At 41.2% G+C, this 26,871-nt stretch overlaps 2 protein-coding genes across 2 annotated transcripts in view; one reads left to right on the forward strand and one right to left on the reverse strand.

The window, feature by feature from the left end:
• Window positions 1-609: 609 nt before the first annotated feature.
• LOC119522935 (phosphatidylinositol 3-kinase catalytic subunit type 3-like) lies at window positions 610-10,142 on the reverse strand. Its single transcript, XM_037821663.1, has 3 exons — window positions 9,985-10,142; window positions 5,449-5,637; window positions 610-1,197 (listed from the first exon to the last, which is right to left on the reverse strand). Exons 1-3 carry the CDS (start codon window positions 10,050-10,052, stop codon window positions 1,050-1,052), a joined length of 405 nt encoding a protein of 134 aa, XP_037677591.1. The 5' UTR covers window positions 10,053-10,142; the 3' UTR covers window positions 610-1,049.
• Window positions 10,143-11,511: 1,369 nt separating this feature from the next.
• Window positions 11,512-26,871, forward strand: part of LOC119523514 (patatin-like phospholipase domain-containing protein 4) — a 42,277-nt gene continuing 26,917 nt past the window's right edge. Inside the window, exons 1-3 of the mRNA XM_037822321.1 lie at window positions 11,512-11,691; window positions 14,918-15,012; window positions 15,169-15,304. Coding sequence (XP_037678249.1) covers window positions 11,512-11,691; window positions 14,918-15,012; window positions 15,169-15,304 — 411 coding nt within the window. The remainder of the gene's footprint in view (window positions 11,692-14,917; window positions 15,013-15,168; window positions 15,305-26,871) is intronic.

Raw genomic sequence — 26,871 nt, forward strand, 5'->3', positions numbered from 1 at the left:
TTCCTTATTTTCACTATTTCTGGTACAAGGGAAATGATCAAAAAATAGATCGGGGTGCTGAATGAACAACTATGTGATGGTAATATGAACAATTGATTGTATACTTTGAATGACTGTATGGTGTGTGAATAAATCTTAATTAAAAAAAAAAAAAGCTAACAATGACTACTGAGGGTACCGTCAAAAAGGGTATAAAGCCTACATGAAAGGGCTCCTAATGACTAAAAATGGGACTTCACAAAGAGTAAAGGCAGCAATGGATTCTAACACATCAAAAATGTTCAAGTCTAAAAGTTCATTGCAAAAAAAACATCAATTGTTACCCCTGAATTACGCATTATTCTTAAAATTGGTAAAGGGAAAAAAAAAAATCAAACATTTATCTGCTTTTCCTACATGAACTGTATATCAGGGTAACTACTTCATGAAGGACCAAATTCTTTATAGGAAAAATCCAATAATGCAGGAAGAAAAATAAAATATCATTTCTCTCACGGTAAAGAGTGAAACTTCCGTCTCAGGAGACTAGGGATAGAGAGATTGTAACTTTCAGTACTGCGAGATTTTTTTTTTTAACCATAAACTGCCTTTATTTGTAATTTTTTTTAATGAATTAACTTTTCTATTAAAATCATCACCATAATTAGCAAACTAATGTTTTTAATCCTGTTTATCCATCACTACTTTCTGTCACTACTATGACAAAGCGGAAAAACCCTGTAACAAAGCACTTATAGTGTATGCCAGATAGCCTCTTTTTCCCCTAAAAGCAAGGTTCTAGTTCTCAATGACTGAGATTTTGCTTAAAAATCACATTGCCAAACACTAACAGAAGAGTAATATAAATTGTGCTTCTTAATCACTCCATCTGCATATCCTATAGGAAATAATGTCAAATTCAGACTCAAGAATTACTGAATCACACATACCAAACTGGTTTCAATTCCTAGTACAGAGAGAACAAGAGTGGGCATAAACTGTGAAAGCCCTCCAGAAAAGAAAAGTGTCAGAAAACTACAACACTCCTATAAATTAGCCAAATAAAATGCTCACCCATATTTTCCAAAGAGTGACACTGTTGTTCCTCCCACAGGCACTGCTTTTCCTGGTCCAAACACATCCCATATGGTCAGGGCCACCTGGGCATTCCTGGGCAGGTCAGGGTACTTCACGGGCAACTTGAGCCATTCATTCCAGCTATGAAAATGAAGTCAGTTTAATCACATACATACGACCTTCTTTCAAATTAACCAACCATACAAAGTTTGGCCAGAGAAAATGCCCCCAAAAGATTAGGTTCAAGAAACAATGTCCCAATTGCTTGAATTTTTATATAATCAACTTTAATTTTAAATGGGGAACACATAAGAAAAATTTTTTTAAATAGAACACATGAAAAATAACATCAGTAAAACCTTTAATCAAGAAACTCAAACAATTTCACTAAGACACAAGGGAACATGTTAATGCCTAATAAACATCTGGAGAACATTTAAATATTAGAATTTTTTGAACCCAAATGAATTTTTTATTTTAATATTCTTGAAATCACAATTTTACACTATGAAGAGAGAAAATCAGAATTAGTCTTATTACCTTTAAAAACTACTGATGTCCTATAATGTATAGCAGTGCATCAATAAAACAGGGAGAAAACAAACCTTACAAACAGAGGTCAAAGTAAACAACCTACAACCTTCACAACACAAAATTACCCAGCATGCTCTAGACAGATATGCAACTTTTTTAATGTCAGGTTTTTCTGTACCTCAAGTCATTCCATCAGTATTGATAATACTTAGTTATTTGTGCTTTATGTTTTTAGAACATGTTTGCATGTATTATCTCACTAAGAAATGCTTGTTCTTAATATAGTAATGACAGCACATCTCGTTTTTGCCCCTCCATTCATCTTGGAAAATTTTCTTCTGCGTTTAAAATTCACACTGGATTCACTTGATAATTACAATTCCCTTAAACAGCAGATGGCTTTTATAATCCCAAAGGAATACTATACAAGCAATATACACAGTAATACATGGCAGACACATTGAATAATTAGGGAAAAAAGCTGTTGTTTAGACAAAATTATTCTCAAAAGGGCTTATCCCAAACCATCTAAGTCAAATACATCTGCATCAGTAAAAAAATTGAAGAGAATTCTCAAAAACTTAAATGACAAATCATTTTAGTATATATCTACTATATGAATTTAAGGACCTCCAGGAAAATTAGAGATGCATGCTATCAATTTCAAGGAAAATTCAAGAAGTCATTAAAACCTTTTCTTCTATGAAGTTCTTCAAAATATACATCGCGTGTATGCTTATGAAAGTCATTCTCCACTACAGATAAGCTTGAGTAACCAAATGAATACAATTACTACACACATGGTAGGCCAGGCTTAAAAGCAAAGACTAAGAACTGTCATTAATCACAATGAAGTTAATTAACACAGGCTAAAGAGGAAAATCAGTTACTATATTCAAAATGAACTGTGAAATTTCACATCTCTATATTCTGTCTTTAATGACACTGAGCCAATACATATGATATGACAAACCAATCTGTGGCCTCAAACCTTTTACTATCCAACCCCAAGATCCTAACACCTCTTTATATCAAAGCAACTCCACTTTCATGTTTTCCACTCTGGGCTTCTAAAGAAGAGTTCTTTTCAAGAAAATGATTCTACAGATTAAAAAGTTTGGAAACGTCTCTAAATATTACAGAATGCATGGAAAGATCTAGCCGGGCATAACAAAGCTCTGTATTCTGAACACCATTTTGTTCTCTCCCTCCCCATGCATCATCCCTTCCTCTCCCACCCCCACCTCCATTAAACTCAATTCACCTGGCAACTTTCAAAACCTTGCAAGACTTTAAAGCCGGAATCTTGACATTACTGTGGCCCCCACCCCCCAACACCCTGCTCTGCCACAAACCCTTGTACTAACACCTCGGTCTGATTAATGCAATCAAAGTCTGACTTCCTAATTTTTAAATTACATTAAACTACTTTTATATGTGTCTCTCAAAAGCCACTTTAAATCCTTTATGGGAGAAGGTAGAATATCAATTTTTAAAATAAATTTAAGCTATTTGCCTACAGAATAATCTTCATATAGAAACTTGGAAATCTGCAGTAATCGTATCCTAAAACTGACAACTTTACCTTAAGTGTAATTAAAGAAAGTACAGGTTTTCTTCACTATGGAATCTCTTATTGTTGGACAGCATAGCTTAACACAGGATAGATTGGGATAAATTTTGGATGAATCAGTCTTTATTAGAACTAGCATTACTATCAGAAACTTAGAAACCAAACAGATGTCAATAATTTGGCATCTCATACTCATATTACACAAAAACACTTAACTGTTAATATTCAAATATACTTGTGGAAAATGCAAAAATATGGATGGCAAATAATTTTTTATAGTATAATTTCTTTTCCAAGTTTATAGTATATTTCTTTAAGCAAATGTTTATAAAGAATGATGGATTTTAACTCATACGTTTAAAGTTTGCCCTCACTCATCATAGGAAGCTTTTCTTCTGCTTTGATGAATTGGTAATAAATTCGAAATTTAAAAACTGAAGTGCGGAGTATAAAAATCGACTACAAATGACTTCTCCTAATCTTAAAGAGTATCTTTTCATTAAAAGGGAAAAAAAAAGCCTATCCATGTTACTGAGCCATTAACTTTGCTCAACGCTCAACATCAAGTATTTCTTCAACCTACTTTCTACACAGCTGTTCATGGCTTTTAAATTAAAAAGAAAAAAAGCCATTATCTTCCTCTAATTGTTTTACTTTATCTACTTTATTAAGAAGTATTACAATTTAAAAAATATAAACTAAAAATTTTCAAACATGTAATATTCTACATGCTTGCAAACATAATACATTTATAAGGCAAAGAGGAGTTGGCAAATGGGAGGAGGAGGAGGACATGAACCTCCCTGTAAATGGGAATTTGCTTTCTCTCTAATTTCCTTTTTACAGAGGCATGGAAAATACTAGACAATTTTCCTTACCAAGAAAAGTGGGATTCACCATACATATTGACTTTCTAGATCTAATTTTGTGGTTTGAAAACTTTTTTGGGAGTACAGGCCACTTCTAAATATCTAATTTGGGCTCCATCTCTGGGGAAAAGTTTAAGACATACAAAATTTTGCACACAATATCAGGGTTTTGTAGATTTCCTGATTCCAGTTTAAGGACCTATGATACAATTAAGCAATTTCTGTTCACTGTTTTAGATTTGATGATGGTGCCATAGATATGTTTAAAAAAGAGATGTGAAAATATAAATACGTCTAGAATTTGCTTCAAAATAATGGTGGGTATAGATAAAAGAAGGTAAGTGAGTAACTACTGAAGCTAGTTGATGGAAACAGGAAGTTTATTATATTATTCTTTCTACTTTCATAGGTTTGAAATTTTCCAGAATAAAAAGTATTAACTACATAAGTGTTTGTGTATATGAATGTGTGCCTGTATATCCATATCCCCAAAAAGACACTAAATTATACCATTAAAAAGTTGGTTTCAATGTGGCCAGAATGCCAAAACCAGACATCTACTTGCTCTGAAAAAAACCTTTTCCAGCACCGCTGAAACACAGCTGGCCCACATGGGACTGTACCTTCAACGGCAGAGCATGGCTGTCCTTTTAACCACACATTGTCCTGCATGAACACTGTGGGCATTAGCTCCTATTCTGAGGGGCACACACCTGTGTGTTCTACACTGAGTCTACCAGGGTGCTGAATAATAATACACGTGGATCAAACTTCAGAACTGTACCATATGTTCTAAGAAGTAATGTATCGAGAAGTTAAATTAAGGACCAGGAATACTTTTCTAAAACACATGAACTTCAAGTTTATTTACTCCACATCCTGACAATGTTTTGCTAACATCCCACGCTCAATAAACCATGAACCATAAAAAAAAATTAGTTTAATATTTAAAATGTATTAGATTATTAGACCATTACTACTAATAATAAATCTAATTTGTATAGATGACAAGAGATTTCATTCTAAAGATATGAGCTCCAAACGTCTGGTTGGACAATATTTCAGAGTGTCTAAAAGTGTTTATGTGTTCATGGGCAAAGAATAGTAGAAAATAAAAAATGATACAGTTGTGTTTTTGGTTTTGTTCATTTTGTAAATCAGTCAAGTACTTACCAAAATATTTCAATATACTGAATACAAACATAATTGTACTTTCATTTCAACTGCAGTTATGACACTAATATGTAAAATACTTTCTTCTGTCTGAAAAGGTTACTGTTCTAACAAACTATCCTATCAATGCTTAATTTCTTAATTAAGAAATTCCTCTGTAACCTTTACTAAATTATACTTGCAAAGTCTATAGAGAAATGAAAGAACAGACTGAAAGCCACCACATGCAAAAAAACAACTTACTTCCATCTTGTACTAAATGCCTTGTAGGATGTTCTCACTGGCAAAGCCAGAGGCTTCCCTTCTGCAAAAGCTTGGCAAGTAACATAAAGGTCAGAACAGGTGTCTTGATATAGTCCTGAAAACTTCAGCATTGGGTCTTCTAGGACAGCTTTATAACTCTTTTGTTCTCTCTTCCCTTCCAAACTTCCTCTGAAAGCACAAAAGATAATGTTATAGCTATACATTTTAAAATATATATATATACACACACACACACAGGCAAAATAAATCCTCAGTCAAGTATTGTGTCAAGGTAACCTGTTTCTTAAACAACATTTTTCTGTATGTGCAAGCAAAGCAACTTTTACATCTAACTGCGGTCTCTTAAATCCTGACATCTAAAATCATTCCATTCTTCATCAACTTATTTCTGCAGTTTGGGCTTCTTAATTTTAAAGCCTGCCACCAACTCCTAGCCTACCTTCTAGAAGTCACCAGCTTTCCAGGACTTCATTTCATTTCATTTATTTCAAGTTGACCAGTTATTCACTTTTTCTTTCGACATTTACTCTCCTAGGCACAGGGCCCAGAAATGAAAGACAAGATAAACAAGATAGTGTAACAAAAAATGTTAAGTAGTTGCTTCTGGGGGAAAAAACACTTATTTTTAACCAAATATTCTATTTTATTGTGTGCATATATTACCTGATCATTTTTTTTTAATTTAAAAATCAAGTGTTATAAGCTATAAAAGATATGCACAAGATACTTTAAAAGAGGTAGAAGCACTTCTTGAACATCAAGATTATGCCAGATACCGTGGAAGGCATTTATATACTCTTTTCTACTTAATTTTCATCATATTTTCATTTTATAAACAAGGAAGCAAAGACTTAGATCAATCTCATCCAACGTCGCAAAATAACACACAGAATAACAGAGCTGATAATAAAAACCAGGGCACAGGAAGTGAACTCAATGTTCTTTCCACTGTATCAAAGAACATATCTACTTCTAGCACGGGGACAGTGGCTGAATATCCCAAACAGATGCTCAAAATGAGCCTGTACAATATATAGGAAATGGCAGCAAAAAAGGTAGGGAGTCATCCTAAGGAAAAGAATAACATGTACAATGAAGCAACAGGCAGGACAATGAGTCTGGAGAACTGCAAGTTGTTTGGTACGGCTAGCATATAAAGTGCACGTGGGGAAGCAGCTAGAGATAAGACTGAAAAGGTAAGTAGGGGCTGGAGAATGAAGCAAATAACCACCAAATTCAGAACAGTGCTGACACAAAGTGAACATTCACAAGTCTGTTAACTGAAAAAATTAACTCAAAATGGATCAAAGACCTCAACATAAGAACCAAGATTATAAAACTCCTCGAAAAAAACGTAGGAAAGCATCTTCAAGAACTTGTGTTAGGCAAATGGTTTCTTAGACTTTACATCAAAAGCACAAGCAACAAAAGAAGAAATAAATGGGGAATCATCAAAACTAAAAACTTTTTTGTATCAAAGGCATTCATCATAAAAATAAGAGAATGGGAGAAAATATCTGGAAACCACATATCTGATAAGGGTTTAATATCCAGAATTTATAAGAAATTCTACAACTCAACAAAAACACAAATAACCCAATCAAAAAATGACTTGAATAGATAGTTCCCCCAAGAAGACACACAATTAGCCAAATGCACATGAAAAGGAATATACCCTTACATAAACCATGGACTATAGTTAATAGTACAATTATAATATTCTTTCATCAACTGAAACAAATTGTTGGTACCATAAGTAGTGTGGTACTAGGCAAAATGCTAATAATGAGGGAGGCAGTATTTGGGAACGTTGTGTTTTTTTACATGATTTTTCTGTAAACCTACAACTTCTCTAATTAAAAAAAAATAAGAATAAAAAATACAATGTAGCACTTGTTCATTCATTTAAAATATTTTTAGAGCGCCTACCACAGGACAGGTCAGCAGCTGTCCTAAGCATGCAAACACAAATAAAACAAAGGCCTACATTCAAGGAACTCAATCTTCCTGGGGAAGCTGACAACAACCCAGGATAATTCAAGCTGTTATTCAGCTGGTACACACAGCTGAGCTCAAACAGGCCACGCACACAGGCATTGGTTCCAATTCTTCAGGCACCCATTCTTGTTGGTTGGTGTCTGTGCCTTGTTAGTTGTTAAATATTATAAAAATTACCTCTGGTTTTTTATAAATTGATAAATACTATAATTGACATATGAAATATCAATGTTACCAAAAATTAATGTTAAAAGGGTTCAGAGGAGATGACAAGAACTGAAGTTTAGAGATGGTCTTGTCTTGGGGTCTCCTGGATTTCTGCAAGGAAAGTTAGCATATTTGGATAAAGAAGCTGGTTCTAGGTGAGGTGAATAGTTATCAAAAGATCCAAGTATGGCCCCTCAACTATGTTAAGGACATGGTTTAGATCTGTGCTGTGCAACATGGCAGTCAGCACCCACATATGGCGACTGAGCACTGAAATATGTTAATATGAATTAAGATGGATGAAAGCGTAAAATATACACCAGATTTCAAATCCTTAATTTAAAAAAGGAATGTAAAACGTATCATTAATAATTTTTTATATTTAGTACATGTTTAAATAACATTCTGGATATCAAATAAGATGTTAGAATTTTTTAAAAAGTCTGTTAGTTGAATTATCTGAAATGGGAAAGCAACAAGAAGATTTGTATTTATACTTTGGCAGTATTATAAGAACAGACTAGAGAGGTGGCAAGGAAAGCAAGGAGACCAGCTAGGAAACTTTCAGTCAAAATTAAAAATGAAAAAGTTATACTAAGGCTGGGGCAGTGGGGTAAAAGAAAGAGCATAGACCAAAGAGACTCAGCAAGTAGATTCAAGACACCTTGGTGACTGACTAAACAGAGAAGGTAAGAGCATAATTCAGTTTTCTGTCTTAACCAACTTGAAGGGTGATGCAAACAATCAGCAAAATCAGGTGAGGATACAGGAAGATCAGTCAGAGGGGTAAGCTAATGATGTGCTCAATTTTAGACAAGTTGTGCTTTGAGACATTCAAAGTGACCATGTCCATGGGTAGTCTGATAGTCAAGTATGGTGCTAAGAAGAAAGACATCAAAGTGCAAGTTGTTATTAAAACCACAGAAATAGAGGAAAGGCCTGGGTAGAATAAGTAGAATTAAAAGAACTTACTATTCTCTGATTAAATGATTCTAAATTGATACTTCCTGCTATGCCCTACCCTCCCCCCAAAGTCCAAACACAGTCTTGAAAGCTTAAAGACAATTAGTACTGATTTTTGCCAAAACTCCTGATTTAAAACTTTATTTTTGGTTTTACATATCTCTGCATATGTTAATAATGCACCAGTTTTTGTTTTTCTTTTGGGGAGGGGTTTCTTTCTTTTTAATGATCAAAAGTTTTCAAAACATGCATTCTCATGCAAATACTGAGAGGAGAGAGACTGAGGAAAAGCTCTTTACCCGGTGATGGCAATAAGGTCCCATATAAGTATCTAGTAATGAATGCTACAGAAAATACCTGAAATGGGTGTGTAAAGTATTATGCAAAGTTATAGTTTGGTTGTTGATATATTATTTTTACCACCATCTCAAACTGGGTAGTAAAGGATTTGTAAGAGCCTAAAGTAAGTGACTTCTGAAAATAAGAGGAAACATCCAAAAGCATACGTGACAAATGAGAAAATCTAATTATCACCAACTGAGAAATGTATTTATCAGGTAGCCCTCTGCCTATCAAATATTCGTTGAATATTAATTGAGCATACTCAGTCAAGATTTGAATAGGAGTTGATGTTGTGGTTAATAATTTCTTAAATGAAAATGCTTCTATAGCACTGCCTTAAAACGCACACAATTTGCAACTCTGTCCTACACACTCCTCAATCTCAGTTCCATTATTCTCATCTCAACATGTCATGCCCTTGGCCATTTGATTTTAATCACAGTGCTCCAAGGTTTTCCTGCAGGCTTCATGGTCCCTGTGCAACCAGCACCGCCATCTTTGACTCAGCGCCAACTTCCCTGGGTTCACAATATCAGACTGCCCGAGTCAGATGAAGCCTCTATCACCTCCCACGCTACTAATACTGCACCCACGTGCTTATCTCATCCTCAACTACAGATCTGCCTGACCCTCATAACTTCTGCAGTCTTCATTCCATCAACCAGACCCTTCTATTAACCGCGGGACCACGTCTTTATCTAGCCTTGGTTTCTTCTAAAGTGGGACAATAACCCATCAAAAAGGTTGCTGTGAACAGCAAAATGCGTTGAAGACTAAAACACAGTGGGACTTTCGGGTTTATTCCTACAGTTTCCCTTCTGAAAGGGACCACATCCTGAGTCCTTTTCCCAACCGCCCCTCTCCACCGCCTCCTCTGCCACTGCTCTCCCGGCAGCCCCCAGGCTCGGCCTTCAGACCAGTCACTTTTACACCCCGACCCCCAAAACCCGCCTCCCGAACCTGAACCTCAGCAACCCCACTCCCTGCCCTCGGGATTTTTCTCACATCTTGAGCTGCACGTTGACGTCCAGGTCACAACTGTAGATGTAGTGAAACTTCTCCGCTTCCCCCATGGCACCCGCAGCAAAAGCAGAACCTACGCAGCCATCTGGGCACAGAAACAACGCAGGAGCTGAACCAGCTGAGCCGCACAACACCGGTGCTTCCGGTTCCACCCCTTAGCTGGCGCGCCGCTTATCACCGGCCGAGGCGCGCCTAGTCGCGGAGAACGCCCCGCCCATGTGTTTCTCCTGCGCATGTGCCGAGGCCGCCCACCATCTTGCTTAAGGGTAAATAGGATTCCGGAAGCAGAGCATATCTGGTTACATTCCAGGCTTCACGTGCTCTTCCTTATTCAACAGGACTTTTTTTTTTTTTTTTTTTTTTTTTAAGAAGGAAGGTGTCATTTGAACTTGACCTGTACCTAAAATCAATCCTAAAGGAAATTCGATTATAAAAAATTGTAACAGCTTTCATTGCCTGCACGCTAAGCAGATAACAATCATAAGAATTAGAATTTGTCAACTTTAAATTCCAGAGGCACTTACAAAAACTGTAGATCTGATCACTGATTTACCATTCGAGCAAAAAATTCCTCTTTCAGCTCTAAAAAATGGGGAACAGACTGGACAAAGAGCAAAGGAACCTGGGTTCAAATTTTGGTACTACCAATATTAACTGTGATACTTCAGGCAAGCGCTTGAGCACTTGTTTGTACTCTGCCTATTCAGGTCCAATGTAGCTTTCAAGACCCAAACCAAGTTAGACCTTGAAATGACTGTACAACTCACACCTCTGAACCCTCTGAGCCCTACAATGTTTAATTTGTAATGTTTAATATAATCTAAAATTATTTTCATTCTAACTAAATTCAAACTTGCCCCCACAATATTGCTTCAAAGATAATGGTGTTTTGGGGGACATAATACATCGAAACCGGCACATTCTACCCCCTGGACCCCAAAATGACACAATCTTTCCATATACAAAATACACTCATCCCATTACAATATCACAGAAACTCAAATCATTTCAGTAACAGTGGTTAAGTACAAGATCCCATCAAAATCAGGCATGTCTGTCTTAAGGCAAAATAGTCTGTTTTCTTATTATCGCAACTTGAGCATTCTTTATATATTCTGGACATGTCTTTTTTCACATATGTGACTAAAAATATTTTCTCCTAGTCTGTGGCTTGTCTTTTCATTCTTTCAACAGTGTTTTTTTTTTTTTTTTTGAAGAGAAGTTCTCTGTTTTCATGAAGTCCTGTGTTCCAGTTGTAAAACTTTTTTAACTTTTTCTTTTTTTTTAAAAAAAAAAAGAATTATGCTGGGTCAATATGACAGAGGGAAAAAAAAAAATTCCCGAAAGCTTCGGGTGTTTACTTCGAATGAATTGAAACTACCATGCTTAAAACATAGGATGATATGTTAAAAGAAAGCCTTGAAACCAGGGTCAGCCTAGAACTGTATAGCAGGTGGGATAAAATACACTAGTATTTTCCGTTTTTGTGTTGCCAGTTTCGCAGCTAGAATGAAGCAAGTCAACTTGTCCTTCGTGGCCTGTGGCTTTCTGGGCATCTACCACTTGGGGGCAGCGTCTGCACTCCGCAGACACGGCAGAAAGCTCCTGAGAGCCGCCCAGGCCTTCGCCGGCGCTTCTGCGGGATCCTTGGTGGCTTCTGTCCTGCTAACCGCGCCAGAAAAAATAGAGGTAATTAAGGGGTAGCTGTGCAGCGTTGCTTCTCAAGAAATGAAGAGCGAACAGCAAAGATGAGTGTTTGTTCTGCTGGGTTATAGTAACGCAGAAATGCTCCTTTGCCTGGGAAACAGAAAAGGTGGATGAAGACTTTAAAAATGTCTTCATCTTAGGAATCTGTGCTCTGGTTTTGGAAAAGATTTTGGGTGAGGGTGAGAGGAGGAAATAAAATGCCTTATTTTACTCTTGAGGTTTTTGAGACTCCCACTCTGTTTCTTTCAAGGAAAGGATATTTCTTCTTTGTATGATCCGGGAAAAGAGGGCAGGGGTGTTTTCAAGGCCTTGACCGTGTGATGCATAGTCGTGCTCACTGTCTACAAATGGGAATATAAATAAAAATATGGGCATACAATTCTCTTTCAGGGGGATTATGTGGACTTTTAATTTTTTTAAGAAGAAAGCTCTGAATGCTGAGCAATTTACCCAGAAATAAAACAAATAAGCTTCCACTAGGTATTTTATTTAGTGCAGTCAATGCTTTAAAACTCTTTTCTGCCCTCTAGACAGCAATCATGCATTGGCTGGCTGTGAGAGCTGGTCTGTGTAGGTGGAGAATATTATATTTGTTAGTTAACACACTCTAGTGGTTTTAAACAATCAGAAAATAACCAACATTTAACAAATTCATGCCCAAGAATGAATTGGTCATACTTAAAATTTTAAATTTTCCAAGTTTTAAGTATCATGGTCTCATGCTCAAATCTGTTATGAGTTGTTTATGGAAGGGAAACTGTATTTTAGGACAATTGGATATTAAATAGGTTGATAGATAGTAAATAAATCCACGTGTCTTTTCTCCCCAGGTCTTGATATAATTCATTCACAGGAAACTAGGGAAGTGATTAAAACTAGAAATTACACAGGATGAGAACCTGAAGTCATAGAAAGTATAAATAAAGGGTGAAATTTCCCCCAAACTAGTAGAATCGTACTTTGAACTGCAGGCTAGCTCCTTCCCGGAACTTCCTTCCCTTTCTGCACCAGCCTATAGGCCATTTGGGCTCCTTTCCCTTTAGGTGGGGCAAATCCTGGGCTTGGGAGTTGGGTAGACTTGGTTTTGAATCCTAAGCAAAGTTAGGAATGTATTAAGGGTGATTTGGAACTAACATGATTTGGAAGAACTGTAATAATTCACCATTGACTTCACTGAAATTCTGTGATGTGAAGACATTGAATGTTACCTAAATTTGTGACTGTGATATCTTTGTATTTCCAAGTCAGATTGCCTGACTTTTTTATTTTTTCAGTAAATTGGTGACTCGGCTATAGTATCTAATTGTGTTAAGTTACAGTAAGTCTTTGTGGGTAACTTATGTGGGAAGGTGGAAAACACCCCCCCTTATTTTCCTAGAGCACCTTCCTTTCTCCTTTCTCAAAACAGATCTCTAGCCATTTGACTGAAGTTTTTGTATATTCTTTTCAGCTTATGAAATATACTGCTTGTAGGGTTGCTTTTCATTTTTCTGGCAAGCTGTGTTCTACTTTCTCAAATTCGCCTTAGCTCATTTCTTTCTGATGGTGTAAGCTCCTCCAGCTTTGCACCATTGTGACAAATGTGTGAGTAATTAACACAGCTCTGAGTTGCTGCGGGCAGTTATGAGAAGCACCTGATGCGGTGTGTATTTTAGGTGGTTTACAAATTTAGATTTTGATATGTAAGAGTTCCTCGCAATTTGCAAGGCATGGTGTTTGAAACAGTGGAGAACACAAAACAGGTGAATAAATCCATTCCTCATCCTTAATAAATCTACCATTTCACAGGGTAGTTTGTGTGTGTGCATGTGTGTAACTAAAATTGATACAAGAAGATCGGCTAAATGGGCAGTCCAGCTTAGCGGAATGAGTTTGGGAGAATGCCACTATTTCTCACCTGGAAGCCTACAGTGGCTTCCTGACCGGTAGATCTTCACCTCCTCCTGCGCCCTCCATTCCAGCCACCTATAGCAGAGTGATTTTACCCAAACATAAATCTGATACGGATCTCACCTGGCTAACATCAACCTGTTGGCAGGATGATGCTGTCTCTGGAGGTTCTAAGCCCCTTCCTCCTCCTTTAAATCTGGCAGCGTTGCATCTTCCAATCTCTTTCCAACTATGGCCATCCTGCCTCCCTCTTCCACTCATGAGGACCCCTGTGATGACACTGGGCCCACCAGGTCATCCAGGATACTCTCCTATCTGCAGAGTCCCTTTTTGCCATGACAGGGTACAGGGACTGGGATGTGGATGTTGTGATTCTGCTGACCCCTCCCTCCTCGGTGATCTTGAGATGCGGGGCTTTACACACCAAGTCCCTCACTGCCCCACAGAGAAGTACCTCCCAGGGGAGCAGTGCAGGCCTCACGAGGGTGGGCTCTCATTGCACCTCATTTGCGTCTGAACCCTAGGGCCTAGCCCATGCCCACACCTGGTTGGTTACCAAATGAAGGAATCAGTACATGAAAGACAGACCTGGGTTCAAATTCTGACTCTGACACTCATTTTGGATGAGATCTTGGAAAAGGTACTTAACTCTCCAAGCCTCAGATTCCTTATCTGTAAAATGGGGGTGATTATATCCTCCCTATGGGGCTATGTAAAGATGAACTGACAGACTCAGCATTAGTGGTTCCCAACCCAGAGTACCCAGGCGACTTTTCTCAAAATACCAACCTCCAAAGACTCTGATTTAGCATCTGCAAACTAGTCATCCATCACTTCTACTATTTCTGCTGTTTATATTATAAATATTAATCAGTGCTATTGCAGAGCTATAAATGAAATGTTTCTTAGGTCAGCAAATTGGGGAGGGAGAGAGGACTGGTTGTGTTAAAGAATCTGTAGAAGACTGTGCTAAAACGGAATTAAAATAGAGCCCTGAAGGTTTTCCAGATGTGGGCAAAGGCCACATGTGGTCAAAATTTTTGTAAAAAAAAAAAAGACCTGAATTAGAAGAACACATAGCTTAGGGTAAACACCAGTGTGGCAGAGGATATTTCTGCAATAAACTAAGGCTCTGTAAAGCAGGAATGTGGGTGAGGAGCAGGTCAAGTGGAGATTCACATACCAGTGAAAGGGTGTAGACTCTCGAGTCGACCACTGGATTTATGGGGTCCTAGTGAGTTATGAGATCAGCACAGAGTTTTGGAACTGGAATGAATTTTGGACCAAACATAGCCTCCTTTCTCATGTCTGTTTTCAGGAATGTACTGAATTTACGTACAAGTTTGCTGAAGAAACTAGAAGGTTGTCTTTTGGTGCAGTAACACCCGGTTATGACTTCATGGCCCAACTGAGGTACACGTAGTACATTTCTTCCCCAAAGTATATGAAGACAGAGTGTTGATAATGTTCTATATAAACTGTGGCAAGCTCAGCATTCCCTCCTCTAAAATATTTACATGGTGTTCAATAATTAAAGGTGAATAATGCTGATCACTTTTTCTTCTCTAGAGGAGGAATGGAGACGGTTCTCCCCACCAACGCCCATGAACTAGCCCAGAATCGACTACACGTGTCCATCACCAACACCAAGACCAGAAAAAACCACCTGGTCTCGCACTTTTCCTCCAGGGAAGTCCTCATTAAGGTAACAAAGATGCATTTCAGATTTGAGGAAATCAAGTGCTGGTGACAGAGCTGCCATTTAAATACTTCATACAAATAATGAGCATTATCACATTCCTTAGAGCTGGTGGCTTACTTCCTGTGTGATTGGTGATAAAGGCTCAATAAATTAGGTGTTTGCTGAAAATATCAGCCAGCATCCCTCAAAGATGGCCCCTCAAGATGTGTCCTTCATCTTTACTCATGATGTTTGACCACGGGCTTGTTAGGGGAAGCAGCCCTCTGATGGCAGATCATGAGCAATAACAGTTCCTTAAATTTAGGCAGTGGATACTTCACAGCTTATATAAGACTTATAAAGGTATTATCTTCTTTGATCCTTCAACAACTCTGTAAGCCAGGTTGAACAGGTTTTATGACTGCCATTTATTTTTTCTAACAGAAGAAGAAATGGGTAGAAAAATGTTAAATGTTGTGCCCCCAGTTATACTAATTGTAAGCAGGAAACAATCCTAGAACCCATGTGGCTTTAACTTTTCAAACTAATGTTTCGTTTGTTTCTTCTATTGTGTTTTGATGCCTGTCTATCCAAACCCATTTGAAAGTTGGTTGGTTGAGAACCTGTTATCTCTGGGAAATACTTTGGCTGATTGATAGGCAGTTAGCAATGTGCTTACTAAGGTTAGTACATTAAATGTTTGTATGTTGGAGATTTTTTTTTCTTAGAAAAAGGTGTGTAGATTTCTCTCTCTTTTTCCTTTTGTGCAAATCATGGCAAGCTTCAGGTAATAGGAAGAATGTATGTTTTGATACAGCAGAAGGTAATGGATTGAATGTGAAGTAAGAGTTCTGCCAGAATTAGATTATAAATGCATTGATTTCTGCTATCATTCAAATGCTGTAATTTGAAATGCCTAACAAAATATTCAACTGACAAGTAAATTTACTTTGCAACTTCCTAGATTAGAATATTTGTACTCACTGTGACAATTTTGCTAGGCTGTCACTTATAACAGTCCTTATATCTTAGAAAAAGACAGTTTTTTGTAGTCTCATTGTAATCTTATGTTGAGTTAGACAATATGAAGGGGAAAGTTGGTCCAGCCAACCTGAATTGCAACATATTGGAAATGCTCAGTACATATCCATAAACCTCAAGCTGGGTTGAAATACCTCTTACAACTTGGATGGGAACAAGTCTGTGTGTCGTTATTGTATCATACAGCAAGAATGGAATTCTTCCTTCGTTTATCACCTTCCCAGTGAAATCGTCCTTGACCACTGTTCTAGTTTGCTAATGCTGCTGGAATGCAAAACACCAGAGATGGATTGGCTTTTATAAAAGGGGGTTTATTTGGTTACACAGTTACAGTCTTAAGGCCATAAAGTGTCCAAGGTAATACATCAGTAATCGGGTACCTTCACTGGAAAATGGCCAATGGTGTCCGGAAAACCTCTGTTAGCTGGGAAGGCACGTGGCTAGCATCTCCTCCAGAGTTCTGGTTTCAAAATGGCTGTCTCCCAGGACGTTCCTCTCTAGGCTGCAGTTCCTCAAAACTGTCACTTAGTTGCACTTGGGGTATTTGTCCTCTCTTAGCTTCTCCAGAGCAAGAGTCTGCTTTCAACGGCTGTCTTCAAAATGACTCATCTGCAGCTCCTGTGCTTTCTTCAAAGTGTCCCTCTTGGCTGTGGCTCCTCTTCAAAACATCACTCACAGCTGCACTGAGTTCCCACTGCCCATCAGCTCATTTATATGGCTCCACTGATCAAGGCCCACCCTGAATGGGTGGGGCCACACCTCCAGGGAAATAGCCAGAGTCATCACCCACAGCTGGGTGGGGTGCAGCTCCAAAGAAACACTCAAAGAAATCTAATCAAAACTGATAATGTCTGCCCACACAAGATTACATCAAAGATAATGGCATTTGGGGGACACAATACATTCAAACTGGCACAACCACTCTATCTAATATTGCAGAAGTCTCACCCTCTGATGTGATTTAGATCCCATTCCCGATTTCCTTATCCCTGTTTAGCATATTCCATATTTTCCTGCTTTATTTATTTGGTTATTATTTTCTGTCTTCCCTCACCAGAATTTAAGCTCCAAGAGGGCAGGGATTTCTTTTCTGTTTTGTCCATTGTTGTCCCAGCCACAAAGTAGATGTCCAGTCAATGTGTGTTAAGTGAGGGAATATGAAGGGATAAATAAATGAATGAATGTGGTGTCTATTACAAAGACCTAATTAGAAAGGAAGGAAAGAGGGAAGGAGGGAGGGAAGGAGAGAGGGAAGGAAGACAGGAAGGGAGGGAAGGAGGGAAAGAGGGAGGAAGGAAACCAGGTCCTACCTGTTCATTGACTTGGCCAAAATAATGTAGCTGGTTTGTGGCCCAGGTGAAACTCGAGACCAGGTCTCCAGCCTTCCACTCTCATCATACTCCTTCCTGGAAAAAATGGTCATTCTTTCAATTCTTTGTGGTTGGAAGAATAATGCCCTCCCCACCCCAAAGATATCCCCACCCTAATCCCCATCTAATCCCCAGAACCTGTGAGTATATGACCTGACATGGCAAGAAGGCCTTCTAAAGACCCTTAAATTAAGAGCCTTCAAATGTGGAGGGGATCCTGGATGGCCCAGGTGGACCCAGTGGAATCACATGAGTCCTTGGAAGCAGAGAAACATTCCCAGCTGTGGTCAGAATGATTCAAGGTGGTTCTGCAATGTAGGGGTCATGTGCAGCCCTCAGGCCTACAACTGCATGGACCCAAATTTTGCCAATACCTGATGAGCAAGGATGAGATTCTCCCCTGGAACCTCCATAAAGGAATACAGTCCCATCAACACCTTGATTTTAGACCACTGACACCCATGTTGGGCCTTAGAGACTTCCAGAGCTATAAGATGATAAACTTGCATTGTTTGAAGCCACTCAGTTTGTTACAGTTTGTTATAGCAGCAGTAACAATCTTACTTGCTATTGCAGCAAGTAACATGATTTTTCCCCAGTTTCCTTTGTTTTGAATGATAACTTTTAGGAGCACTGATGGAATTACTTGAGTTCATTGAACAGAACAGAAATAGTTGACAAAAGTGTGTAATACCTTTTAAGAAGAATATTGAATAATTAACATATATCCTAGGTTATACAAGGAATGTTTTAAATGTTTAGCAGAAGAAAGCTTTAACCTTTTTCACAACTGAAAAAAAGATTACATAGGATGGATGGCTTGACAGCAGATTGTGTCTATAAAATGTATGAAATACAGGCCTGAAGTGCTCCTGAAGCATTTAGCCAAAAAGAGTAAGAATGGGTGGAAGTTACGAATGCGAGAGAAAAAGGAAAAGCATGAAGGGGAAATAAAATACATCCCCCTTCTGGCAGTGACATTTTAAGTGTTGTGGAGAGCCGCTTCCCGGGTTGGGGCCTAGTGGACGGGCCGCGACCTGCTCTAGAGTTAGGGCCTGTTGGACACGCCGAGACCTGCTCTGGAGTAGCCCCCGCCCATCGAGTGAGCCAAGATGGCGCCTGCATCCCGTTTCCGCATATGACGCTTAGGGCGGCGGTTGCCTGCTAGCCTATTGTAAACGCTTACGTAGTGCCTGCACATTGGTTGTAACTATCGTATATAAGAAAGTGCCCGCGCTAGCCTCGGGGAGACAGCCCACAGGGAGCCGTGCCTGACGGCCGCATAGAGGTTGTTCTCCCACGGGGTGTAAAGCCTCGTGTGGAATATGTAACAGAGAAAGTTTTCTTCCTGGCTCCAGTAAAAGGCTTGCATTCACTGCCGCTGTGTGCCTCAAGTGTCAGTTTGTCTGCGTCTCTCCCTCTTTCCCTCTGTTCTCCTTGCCGGCCGAGGACAGGACGCGTGGGACCGAGCGAGAGGGCGCCGGACAAGTGGTGGCCCGTACGGGGAACGAACCCGCGACCTTGGCGTTATCAGCTGGTGGTGGACAGCGGACTTCCTGCGCCCGGCCAGCGCGAGAAGGTGAGTGCTCCTTTTACGTGAGAGTCAGGGCCCGTGGATTCTCAGGCGGTCCCGGGGACTCGGAAGAGCTCTCCGAGTGGTTGAAAGTACAGTGCCGACTGCAAGCATGGGGCAGTCTGAAAGTTTATCTTTGTTAGCTAAAAGTACAGCGCCGACTGCAAGCATGGGGCAGTCTGAAAGTTTACCCTTGTTAGCTCCTTTAAAAGCCCTCCTGAAGCAGAGGGGTATTTCAGTTAGGAAAAGCTCCCTACAGAAGTTTCTTAATGATGTTGAAATTTTTGCCCCCTGGTTTCCCTCCTCCGGCAGCCTCGGTCTGCCTTCTTGGCTGAAGTTTGGTCACGATATAGATTGGGCGCGTCGGACTAACGTTTGTCTGAATCCACCTTTAGTCCCTATATGGGAGACCGTTCGCGCGATCCTTGAACTGGGGGTTGGCCGCGAGCCACCCGGGAGGCGAGAGTGTGTGCAGCGGTCCAGGCACTTAGAGGAGGAGAGAGCCGGCGAGAAAGGGTGGACTGGATGCAGATGGGAGCTCCCACCTGGGCAATGTTTCCTTGACATTGAGAGCACACTGCTGGGGGCAGCCACGTTCTTGGAGTTGTGTTCCGTGTGTTGCTTGGGAAACTCTCCTTTCTTACGGTGGGCATTTCGATGCTGTTGACTGGAATGGATGCATTCATGTTGTGGTGCTGCTTTGAGGAAAGACTACATAATTTTATTCTCAGGGAAACATAGTTCATAATGACAACCATATAGAAGAGGTGCTGAGTATATAAATTATATAAACAAAAATTTGATCTGGACAAAGGAGCCACGTCTTTCAGTTTGCTGTTGAATTGTACTATTAAGAAAATTTCCTATACTAGTAAATAAAACAGTATTTGTCTGCTCATACTTTTAACTCCATGTAAGACTGGTCGGGTGCGGTAGTGAGAAGGGGGGAGGGAGTGGAGCAGGGAGATCGGTCTGTGGCTAACTGTGAACAATCGATTGAGATGACTCACTGCCTTCGGACTGTCTATTTGCATAAGAGAAGGAAATGTCCTGATAAAGAGTTTGAGGTCTTGCTTTCCAGAGAGATGATTTAGAATTGTCTTTAAAACATAACATAAAACAAAACAAAAACCTCATTTTACTATCACAGTGCAAATCATTTCCATAACATGCACTGGAAAGTTTTTCCCTGATGGATTGTCTTTAGAGTTTAAAGGAATCTTATCATATAGCTGCATGCACTCTGTACTAAAATGGTGAACTCTTTTAATTTACAGATCTTTGTTTGCTGATAATTTTATTTTGCAGCAGCATAAAAATTTAAGATTGTGGATTAAAAGAAACTCTATAAGGTGGAAAAGGAAAAATTTGCTCTGAAATAATATTAATTTGATTTAGAAGCATTTAAAATCTTTAGGAGACATAACAATTCGAATCAGGGCTCTGGTTCAAATATGATTTTGATATAAAGCACATGGTGAGCTTTCTGTTTGAAAACAACCCTGTGTTGCTCCACCATTACTTAGGTTTTAAAGCTATAATTAAAGGCCTTAGCCATGCCCCAGATTTTACGCTGGCCATCTTGTAATTTCACAAGTATCCAAAATTAAGCTCCCCTTAATAATAACCTTTCCAGGGTAGAAGTCTCTCCCTGAGAAAAATGTTTTTCTTTTCTCTTCCAGCGCATCAATAACTCGTGCTATAACCCATCCGAAGACATCCAGTCCACACACAACCGGAAGTGGAAAGCAGTCCTGCTTACAGGTTTATTCTATCACTAATCGTATGGAGTACCACTTAAATTACTTCTAGCTTTTCTTAATTGGTCTTCTGGCTTCGCTGTTTGCAGCCGGATTAGCAACAGTTGCCCCAAAAGATTGGAATCTGTTAGAAAGATCCCTGCTTGCTATAACATATTTGAGCATTGTAGGGCTTTTCACTTGGCTAGCTTGTCTCCCTTAACAGGAAAGAACCTATAGCCTCTAGTATAGCCTTGTTGTACCTACTGCCATTTAAAGTTGCCACCTTACATTTTCTCCTGCAAAGTATGCTTAGTGAGCCAAGTATCGCTATCTTTGATCCTAATCCCCACCAACCTTGGAAATGGACCTTGGCGCGGTGGGAGGATTCCACAGTTGTACAAACCCAAGTTACGGCAGGACGACCTTCCTTTCTTGTCAACGCAACTGATCTATTTCCCACTCCTTCCGTACGCCCCACTGGTTGGAATCAAGCCCAATATTACATGTGCCCATCCTCACACTCTGGAAGATCTTACTGTAATTCTCCCAACCAATATTACTGTGCATACTGGGGATGTGAAACATTATCCACTCATTGGAAGCCTTCCGTCACTGATCATTACCTAACTCTAAAATGGGCCCCCTTGAACTGCAAACCACCTGAAGAACCCATTACCTAGGGTATCTATGGAGGCCATCACCACATTGCACCTACAAGTACCTGCTCACATTTAAATCTCAGTGTGCAACTTCCTAATGATCCCTCCTGGTTACTCGGTCAAACCTGGAGCTTTAGGATTTATTGGAAAGAAGTCGACCCAGGTTCCCTTATTCTTGTAAAAAAGGAGGCTGTACTGAAAAACCCCTCTGCCATTGGTCCCAATAAGGTCATTAACCGAAATTCGCAGCCAACCACCCGCACCTCAGCTCCAACCACCCGTACCTCAGCTCGAGCCAGCCACGCCTCAGCCGCAAGCAACGCGACGCCAAAACCACCACCCAAACCTTCTCTGCCCCCCTCTCATTACTCCTCTCCCCTCCTCAGCCTTATCCAGGCAGCCTTCACCTCACTAAATGTCTCCTACCCCAATTTTACCTCCTCCTGTTGGCTTTGCCTCTCCACCTCTTCCTCACTGTATGAGCCCGTCGCCTCCAACTTCTCCTTTTCAGAAAGTACAGAAGACAACCCCTCGGAATGCAATTGGAATACCTCAGTTATCCCCCTAACCTTTCATTCAGTCTCCTTTACAGGAAAGTGCATCCGCCCTCGCTCAAGTAACTCTCCCAGCCTCACAGCCTGTGCCAGCTATTCATCTCCCAGCAGCTCGGCAAAATTTCTCATTCCTCATAACTCCTCCCAATGGCTCTGCTCCTCTACAGGACTTACCCCCTGTCTCAGCACGAATGTCATCAATGAATATAATGAAACTTGCCTCCTGATTGTCCTTATCCCTAGGGTCCTATACCACAGTGAGGAAGACTTCTTCCTCCGCCTGGAAACAACTGCAGTTCCTGCCAAGCTGCAAAAGCGAGAACCCATCACCGCCCTCACGGTTGCCACCCTCCTAGGTCTTACAGGCGCTGGTACCGGGATTGCTGCATTAGCCAGTCACAGTCTCGCCCTAACTCATCTCCGGGCTGCTGTCGACGAGGACATCCGTCACCTACAAGACGCTATTTCCCATCTTAAAACTTCTATTAATTCCCTCTCTGAGGTGGTGCTCCAAAACCGCCGAGGCCTCGATCTTCTGCTCCTCAAAGAGGGAGGCCTCTGTGCCGCCCTAGGGGAAGAGTGTTGTGTGTATGCCAATACCACAGGTCTTGCAGAGAACAGTCTAAAGAAGGTCCGGGAAGGACTGGAAAAGCGTAAAAGAGATCGTGAGGCTACCAGTTATTGGTCCAGTTTCTTCACTCCCATCCTCCCATATATCCTTCCCTTTCTTGGCCCCCTAATAATAATTATTCTAGCTCTTGCTTTAGGACCATGCATCATTCGCAGAATCGTCCAACTTGTGAGGAAGCAGACCGGTGCTATCTTTTACCAGCAACTCGCCACCTCTGATGACCACTGCTCCGGAGGACCAGCCAATCCTCCGCGACCCCGTCGCCATCGGTCGGCTCGACGGCCACGAGGCTTTTCTCGGTCGCAAAAGCATCGCACCGACGCCGCGCTCCGGCTTCTCTGAACTGTTGGACTTTGAACCTCCCTCCGCCTGTGACTCCTTCACCTAGCCCGCAGCAGCTAAGCCATCGACAATCGACAAAACGCCTTGTCACTGCTGAGCCCCCGACTCGCTGAACTATCGTTGATTCCCTTTACTCCTCCCTCATATTGAACAGCAGGCTCTCGACTGATCGATCCCCTTCGGGGTGGGGCACTCTGGGGCAGGGTTCGCGGCAGAGTCCATAGCCATATCCCGGATTTAGCTGATAGTTCCAGCAGTCTCAAATTTTGTCTCAGGCGAGTCTCGTAGGCGGGAGCCCGGTGACGGCCGCACGGGGCTCTGGCCATTGCACAGAGACGCCTAGTGACGCCTTTGACGCTGGATGCCACTCTCCTGTCCCAACTATCACTACCCAGTTACAAGGCAAAGTCCGGTAGGGAGAGTCACGTTGTTTCCAGCTCACGGGCTCTCCGGTCTCTATATGAGGTAAGCATTCTGGTCGGTGCCAGAGGTTCCGCCGTAAAATGGCAGGGGCCTAGTCCAGACTCCCCAAAGCACCAAAACATGTAGTGGGTCTCTCAAGCCCACGGGAGTACACTCATCAATGGAGACACTGGGTGAAATATATAAAAAAGGGGGAGATGTGGAGAGCCGCTTCCCGGGTTGGGGCCTAGTGGACGGGCCGCGACCTGCTCTAGAGTTAGGGCCTGTTGGACACGCCGAGACCTGCTCTGGAGTAGCCCCCGCCCATCGAGTGAGCCAAGATGGCGCCTGCATCCCGTTTCCGCATATGACGCTTAGGGCGGCGGTTGCCTGCTAGCCTATTGTAAACGCTTACGTAGTGCCTGCACATTGGTTGTAACTATCGTATATAAGAAAGTGCCCGCGCTAGCCTCGGAGAGACAGCCCACAGGGAGCCGTGCCTGACGGCCGCATAGAGGTTGTTCTCCCACGGGGTGTAAAGCCTCGTGTGGAATATGTAACAGAGAAAGTTTTCTTCCTGGCTCCAGTAAAAGGCTTGCATTCACTGCCGCTGTGTGCCTCAAGTGTCAGTTTGTCTGCGTCTCTCCCTCTTTCCCTCTGTTCTCCTTGCCGGCCGAGGACAGGACGCGTGGGACCGAGCGAGAGGGCGCCGGACAAGTGGTGGCCCGTACGGGGAACGAACCCGCGACCTTGGCGTTATCAGCTGGTGGTGGACAGCGGACTTCCTGCGCCCGGCCAGCGCGAGAAGGTGAGTGCTCCTTTTACGTGAGAGTCAGGGCCCGTGGATTCTCAGGCGGTCCCGGGGACTCGGAAGAGCTCTCCGAGTGGTTGAAAGTACAGTGCCGACTGCAAGCATGGGGCAGTCTGAAAGTTTATCTTTGTTAGCTAAAAGTACAGCGCCGACTGCAAGCATGGGGCAGTCTGAAAGTTTACCCTTGTTAGCTCCTTTAAAAGCCCTCCTGAAGCAGAGGGGTATTTCAGTTAGGAAAAGCTCCCTACAGAAGTTTCTTAATGATGTTGAAATTTTTGCCCCCTGGTTTCCCTCCTCCGGCAGCCTCGGTCTGCCTTCTTGGCTGAAGTTTGGTCACGATATAGATTGGGCGCGTCGGACTAACGTTTGTCTGAATCCACCTTTAGTCCCTATATGGGAGACCGTTCGCGCGATCCTTGAACTGGGGGTTGGCCGCGAGCCACCCGGGAGGCGAGAGTGTGTGCAGCGGTCCAGGCACTTAGAGGAGGAGAGAGCCGGCGAGAAAGGGTGGACTGGATGCAGATGGGAGCTCCCACCTGGGCAATGTTTCCTTGACATTGAGAGCACACTGCTGGGGGCAGCCACGTTCTTGGAGTTGTGTTCCGTGTGTTGCTTGGGAAACTCTCCTTTCTTACGGTGGGCATTTCGATGCTGTTGACTGGAATGGATGCATTCATGTTGTGGTGCTGCTTTGAGGAAAGACTACATAATTTTATTCTCAGGGAAACATAGTTCATAATGACAACCATATAGAAGAGGTGCTGAGTATATAAATTATATAAACAAAAATTTGATCTGGACAAAGGAGCCACGTCTTTCAGTTTGCTGTTGAATTGTACTATTAAGAAAATTTCCTATACTAGTAAATAAAACAGTATTTGTCTGCTCATACTTTTAACTCCATGTAAGACTGGTCGGGTGCGGTAGTGAGAAGGGGGGAGGGAGTGGAGCAGGGAGATCGGTCTGTGGCTAACTGTGAACAATCGATTGAGATGACTCACTGCCTTCGGACTGTCTATTTGCATAAGAGAAGGAAATGTCCTGATAAAGAGTTTGAGGTCTTGCTTTCCAGAGAGATGATTTAGAATTGTCTTTAAAACATAACATAAAACAAAACAAAAACCTCATTTTACTATCACAGTGCAAATCATTTCCATAACATGCACTGGAAAGTTTTTCCCTGATGGATTGTCTTTAGAGTTTAAAGGAATCTTATCATATAGCTGCATGCACTCTGTACTAAAATGGTGAACTCTTTTAATTTACAGATCTTTGTTTGCTGATAATTTTATTTTGCAGCAGCATAAAAATTTAAGATTGTGGATTAAAAGAAACTCTATAAGGTGGAAAAGGAAAAATTTGCTCTGAAATAATATTAATTTGATTTAGAAGCATTTAAAATCTTTAGGAGACATAACAATTCGAATCAGGGCTCTGGTTCAAATATGATTTTGATATAAAGCACATGGTGAGCTTTCTGTTTGAAAACAACCCTGTGTTGCTCCACCATTACTTAGGTTTTAAAGCTATAATTAAAGGCCTTAGCCATGCCCCAGATTTTACGCTGGCCATCTTGTAATTTCACAAGTATCCAAAATTAAGCTCCCCTTAATAATAACCTTTCCAGGGTAGAAGTCTCTCCCTGAGAAAAATGTTTTTCTTTTCTCTTCCAGCGCATCAATAACTCGTGCTATAACCCATCCGAAGACATCCAGTCCACACACAACCGGAAGTGGAAAGCAGTCCTGCTTACAGGTTTATTCTATCACTAATCGTATGGAGTACCACTTAAATTACTTCTAGCTTTTCTTAATTGGTCTTCTGGCTTCGCTGTTTGCAGCCGGATTAGCAACAGTTGCCCCAAAAGATTGGAATCTGTTAGAAAGATCCCTGCTTGCTATAACATATTTGAGCATTGTAGGGCTTTTCACTTGGCTAGCTTGTCTCCCTTAACAGGAAAGAACCTATAGCCTCTAGTATAGCCTTGTTGTACCTACTGCCATTTAAAGTTGCCACCTTACATTTTCTCCTGCAAAGTATGCTTAGTGAGCCAAGTATCGCTATCTTTGATCCTAATCCCCACCAACCTTGGAAATGGACCTTGGCGCGGTGGGAGGATTCCACAGTTGTACAAACCCAAGTTACGGCAGGACGACCTTCCTTTCTTGTCAACGCAACTGATCTATTTCCCACTCCTTCCGTACGCCCCACTGGTTGGAATCAAGCCCAATATTACATGTGCCCATCCTCACACTCTGGAAGATCTTACTGTAATTCTCCCAACCAATATTACTGTGCATACTGGGGATGTGAAACATTATCCACTCATTGGAAGCCTTCCGTCACTGATCATTACCTAACTCTAAAATGGGCCCCCTTGAACTGCAAACCACCTGAAGAACCCATTACCTAGGGTATCTATGGAGGCCATCACCACATTGCACCTACAAGTACCTGCTCACATTT

This window comes from Choloepus didactylus, chromosome X (assembly GCF_015220235.1).
Source record: "Choloepus didactylus isolate mChoDid1 chromosome X, mChoDid1.pri, whole genome shotgun sequence".
In the NCBI taxonomy this organism is placed as follows: Eukaryota; Metazoa; Chordata; class Mammalia; order Pilosa; family Megalonychidae; genus Choloepus; species Choloepus didactylus.